A 5,991-nucleotide genomic window follows, 5' to 3' on the forward strand; every position below is an offset into this window, starting at 1 on the left:
AATAAAAAAACAGCTTTCTAATTCTACCCAGGACGCCCAAGCGGCTCTAAATTCCCAAACAACAAACGACGCATCGCAAAAAGACCGAACAGCTTTCTGCTTAGAGGTTCCTCCTCAGTTTTTCAACTGAACTTGGTCTCGCTGCACTGCAACAGACCCGAGCTTGAGGATCCTCTATCAATGGTTCGACCAACAGAAACTCTTCATCACCTCACTGCATCCGCACCAGCACCCTTTAAACCAAAACCCCGTTTCTTGTCCTCAAATCAATCCCACTACAGGAAGCAAATTTCCCTCACCACTCTCCTTCAGAGGTACGGTTTCCCTCCCTCTCAGCTACAAACTTTCCTTTCTCGAAATCATTTTCTTTTGAATTCCAATTTACATGATACGGAGAAATCCCTTGGTATGCTCACATCATCCTTCAAGATTCCACATAAATCCGTTGTTTCTTTGATCATTGACTGTCCCGGGGTGTTGGACTTTGATTTCTTGAAGAGATGGGAATTTGGTTTGTCGAAATTTGCAGATTTGGGTGTTCCTCCATTGCTCATCAAAACTGTTTTGGAGCATTCTAAGAAATTCCAGATTGACCCAGATAGGTTTAATGAGACTTTGAAGGTTTTGAAGGGTTTAGGGTTTAGTGAAAGTACTACGAGGAGGGTTTTAGAGGGTTTTCCTGGAGTGATTGCTTTGAAGGAATGCGAAATACATAGGAGAATTCAATTCTTGATGGCAATTGGAATTCCTAGAGATGGAGTTGACCGCGTTTTCAATTCATTTCCTGAGGTTTTAGGGTTTGGAATTGAAAATAGGCTAATGCCATTACTCAATGAGTTTAAGGATTTGGGTTTTAGTGAAGAGCTGGTTAGGAAAGAGATTATTAGAGAGCCTCGGATTCTCGGTATGGAAGTAGGTGAACTCTCGAGGTGTTTGGACTTGATTAGGTCTTTGAAATGTCGAGAACCGATCAAATTGAAGATTTTTAGTAAGGGAGAATTTAGAGCTGGGTTTGAAGTGAAACTTAGAGTCGACTGCTTATGCAAACATCGGTTGATTCGCAGAGAAGCTTTTAAGATATTGTGGAAAGAGCCGAGGGTAATTTTATATGAAATAGATGACATTGAGAAGAAGATTGATTTTATAGTGAAAACAGTGGGATTGAATGTCGGTTGTTTGGTTGATGTTCCAGAGTATCTGGGTGTGAGTTTTGAGAAGCAGGTTGTTCCTCGATATAAGGTAATAGAGTATTTGCGTGCAAAAGGTGGACTTGGTGATGAGGTAGGATTGAAGGCCATGATCAAGCTAAGTAGGCTTAGATTCTATAATCTTTATGTTAAGCCATATCCAGAATGTGAAAAAATGTTTGGAAGGTTTTCAGGTGATGTTCAAGTTAAAAACCAACATCCGGCTGGATTATGGAAGCTTTTGAAACCCCAACAAAGGGATCCTGACTCGAAAGAAGATGTGAAGAACATGAAGTCTTTCATGGAAGGACTTGTTTAGCAAAGAAGGATGATTTCTATATGCAGCTTAGGGTGCAGTTGACTGCACTCTTGTTCTTGTAATTTTAGGCGATGGAAAATTTGTTCTTGATGCATGATGGGGGGATTTTGTTGGAAAAATATGGTTCTCAAAAATCATCGGATTGGCACTCGATACCCAATTTTCAGAATGCCTGGACAGCACGCAAGGAATTCCAGTTCATTAGTGGAAATATTTAGTCAAGAGATACTCGTGCATTTAAAATTTTATGTGTGGACTGGCTAGCATGTGCGTGTACTTTGGGCTCTGGAGGTTTGTTTCATTAATTATGGATTATGGCTAAGCAATTCAGCAAAATATTTGGTTGACAATTCACAGATTGTTCAAGTTATTCTTGAAGTTGATTTTCAACTGATCATGCAGATTGGTGTGCTCTTGCAGCTCTCAACCATCACGCACTGGAACTTCTTACTAAGGACTGGATTATTAAAAGGGCAGGCAATGACCGCTTTGTTAATTTGATCAATTATGTATACGGAAACATGATTGGAAACATGATGATGACTACGTTTAAATCTGAAAACATCCAAAGTACAATTCTTGAACAATCCAAGCACAATCAATTGACAATAAATATAATTAATCAACCCAAACTCAAAAAATTATCAAGAACGATGAGCAGAACATATCAGAAATGGTATCATGGACTACCTAGAGACTGTAAACATGCATGAAATGAAACAAAAACAATATTGAATGGTCAAAAAAATAAAAGAAGCTTACTCCTCGACTAAGAAGAGCCCTCCGTTCATCACTACCACCACTGCCAAAGCCATGCACCCCTCCAAACCTGTCCATCGATTAATGATAATTGAATTCTAACAGATTAAAGAGTACAGAACAGGCTGTAATATATATATATATAAACAGAATTTCCACGGTGGTACTACGATTTTGCACTTTATTGGCAAAATCATTTAGCTTTGGGGTTAAATAGTTTATTTGTATTTTTGTTGTATAGTATAATTACTTCATTATTATTGATAAAAAAAATTATTAAACTTTGATCAAAGACTTTTTAGTCTTTATTTAATTTTAAAACAGTTAAATTATATCATTATTTTTAAAATTTAAAGAGTTTTTCCTTTAATTTAGAGATATTTTTATTTTTTTTGCATTTGATTATTTGCAAGTGCATTGTAATCTTATATAATAAATAAAATATATATATATATAAAAAATTAAAAGCACCTGAACAATGTCCGTCGGGTTTGGATGACACATTGACACCGTCTAGTAATCAAAAACCTTGCTTTCAAGGTAGCGACCGAAACGACTCGTCATCCCTCCCACATAAAAGCGGCATGTGTTATATAATTGTTATAAGTTTGGCAAGTGTGATCTTTTTTTTTTTTTTTATCACTCTCTGTTACTTGGTTTTTATGTTAGCTTAAAAAAAAAATCAAATCAACCCATGAGATTTGTTTCTTTCAAATTTCATTCATATTCTTCTAATTCTTTTTGTTATATATATTTTTTACTTAGAATAATTTATAAAATTAATAATTATTTTAGTTTTACCCCTAATAAATTGTTTGTGGATCATGGCTCTAATTAACAACATGTGTAATCTCTTTTAATTATTAAATTCTTAGATTAAAAAAATGATATTGCAAAAACATTTTTTTATATGGGCAAACAATTAATCAGGTATGCAGTGTAGTACATACCCTTTATCAGTGTTTATATATATAAACAAAGAAATGTGTCTTCTGTATATACTACACGATATTCTTGGTTTAGAAGCTCAGCTAGGCAGGACAAGGAGTGAGGAAGATAGTTGGGGTTGGGTTCATGGGACATGTTCTCAAGGTAGACAACTTGGTCCTTTCAGGGCCCCTTTTAAACATCCTAATAAAATTTTAAAAAGCAGTTGGACCGCAATCCTAAATAGAAACTTACTAGATTAGTGATGTATGCTATCTTACTAAATAAAAAATATTTAGATATTGCATATATTTTTTAGGGGAAAAAATTTAAATCATATAAGAATTGACTTAATATAACCTGGTTGACTTAATGTAACTTAATTAACTTTGTGGGTCTAAAAGCAATTCATCCAATCAGTAAAAACATAGTTTGAGTAAAAAAAAAAATTCAAGATGACATTTTTTTTTTTTAATATTAAAATAACAACATATTGAATTGGTGTGGCTCAACTTGAGTTAACATATCAAATTTGTGACTCGGGTTATGAAACTATGATAATCTCATTGAAAAAAATCAAAATAAATTATTGAGCTTAATTCTCAATCAACCTAGAAGGATAAAATTAAAAAAAAAAATCAATTAAAAAATGACCTAAAAAAGTAACCTAAGTTAATCTATCAAACCTGCAACCCGAGTTATAAGATTAAGATAACCTCATGGAAAGAAAATAAAAACAAATTATAAATTTCAATCATCAATCAGCTCAATATTGAAGGATGTGATTAAAAAATCAATTAAAAAAGAAACATAAAAAACAACTTTGAGTTAATCCCATAAACATATGACTCAGATCATCAGACTAAAATAACCTCATAGAAAAAAAAATAAAAAATGACCTAATTTAAATCAGGTTAACCTATTAAATCTGCAACTTTGATCATGAGACTGAGATAACCCTATAAAAAGCAAATCAAAATAAATTATGAAACTTAATTTTCAATTATTATTGTCAGGACCCAATGTTAAACAATGAAATTTATAAAATTAAATTAAATTCCATAAAAAAAAATAAGCCAAATCAACTCGAGTTAGCATATTAGGTACTATTATCAGGTCATGAGAACTGAGATAACCTAATAAAAAGCAAATCGAAACAAATCATAAAGCATAATTTTCAATCAAACACAATATTAAACGACTTTTCAGGGGAAGAATGATCTAGAAGTTTATTTAAAATAAAAAAAGATATAGTGAATTTTTTAGTGACAATTATTTGGAGCCCAATAAAGTCAAGCTTACTATGATTGCTTTTACTAATTGTTATAGTGTTGTGGGATCAATTAATGACAAATCACAAGAGATTTTATAAGAGGCAAGTTGATATTTGAGATGAGATGAAATCATTTATGATGAGGATATTTATGTCTAGCCACTATTATAGAAAATTGTATCAAAGGTTGTATAATTTGAGTCAAGGAACAAAAAATATTAATGATTTGAGCTAATGTTAAAGAGGATAGGGAAACTTCTATGGCTAGATTCATGAATAAACTTAATCGTGATATAGCTCATATTATGGAGTTGGAGGAGATGATGCATATGGTCGTAAAGGTGAGAAACAACTTCAAAGGAAGGGTATCATTCAGCAAAGCTAAGTGAGAAGGGTAAGGCCAAATACCCTAGAGAGAAAAGAAAGACACCTCAGTCATTGTTAAAGGTAACAATGTTACTCCTACTTCTCGTAATTATGACAATAAATGCTTTCGTTGTTTGAGTTTTGATCTTGTTGCTTTATAATGTTTTAAAAAAAGAGTCATTGTTATGAAAGCTAATAATAAGGTTGAGATTAATGAGGAGGATGAAGAGGACAAGATGCCACCATTGAAAGATTTGATGATGTTTATGTTGAGTATCCGTTGATAGAGAGGCCCTTGTGGTAAGAAGAGCACTGAATATGCATGTCAAGGTGGATGATTTAGAAAGTAAAAGAGAAAATATATTGACACGACCAAAAGATTAATATCTTCTCTCAAGTGCAGGAGTGTCAAAGTAATGAATAACCCGGTAAGACCGGGGTCGAACCACATGAAGGTTAACTATATAAATTATAAATAATAGTAACAACAACAAGTTGAAGAGAGCTTTGAGATGTGATATTGATATAAGGATTAAACAATGATAAAAACATTTGTCAAGGTTAGAGGATCCACTAATAGTATTAGAAATAAGTATAGTATAAACTCTTTTTATTAATCAATTGAAAACCACACACAAAGAAGATTCCAAACGTATGATTTATCCTTAATAGTTCATTATAAATTTTTAACATGATCATATTAATTATCTTATTTAAGTAATACCAAACTTTTAAATATTATCAGGAATTCATGATGCTAACTTATGTTAACAACAAATCAAGTTCCTTTTATAACATAAGTGTAGGTTATAACATACGGTTGGCTATGAAAGTGCCAAGCATTTATTGTATCAAATGTTATACAACACAAATTTAGATTAACCATTTAACAAGAAAGGTATTAAGAATTAGTAAAATAAAAAGATAAGACATTTTAATAACAAATTTTCTTGGATATAAACATTGAAGTCCATGTTGAGTTTATATTATACGTATTTTAACACCACTAATGTAACCTTTTCACCTTGACATAATAAACTTAGCTAAACATAATGAAGAAGAGAAACATAAATAAACAAGATACAAGTTAACTAAGCAAAGAAAAGGAAATGAAAAGCATAAACAAGATATTAATGAAAGCAAAACTTAAGTATTACAAA

At 32.2% G+C, this 5,991-nt stretch overlaps 1 protein-coding gene across 1 annotated transcript; it reads left to right on the top strand.

Annotated features, from left to right (window-relative positions):
• On the top strand, positions 1-1,902 carry LOC118045999 (transcription termination factor MTERF15, mitochondrial). The gene has a single exon (XM_035054745.2). The coding sequence runs from the start codon at positions 181-183 to the stop codon at positions 1,504-1,506; it is 1,326 nt and encodes a 441-aa protein (XP_034910636.1). The 5' UTR covers positions 1-180; the 3' UTR covers positions 1,507-1,902.
• Positions 1,903-5,991: the final 4,089 nt, after the last annotated feature.

The sequence above is a fragment of the Populus alba genome, chromosome 18, assembly GCF_005239225.2.
Source record: "Populus alba chromosome 18, ASM523922v2, whole genome shotgun sequence".
Classification (NCBI taxonomy): Eukaryota; Viridiplantae; Streptophyta; class Magnoliopsida; order Malpighiales; family Salicaceae; genus Populus; species Populus alba.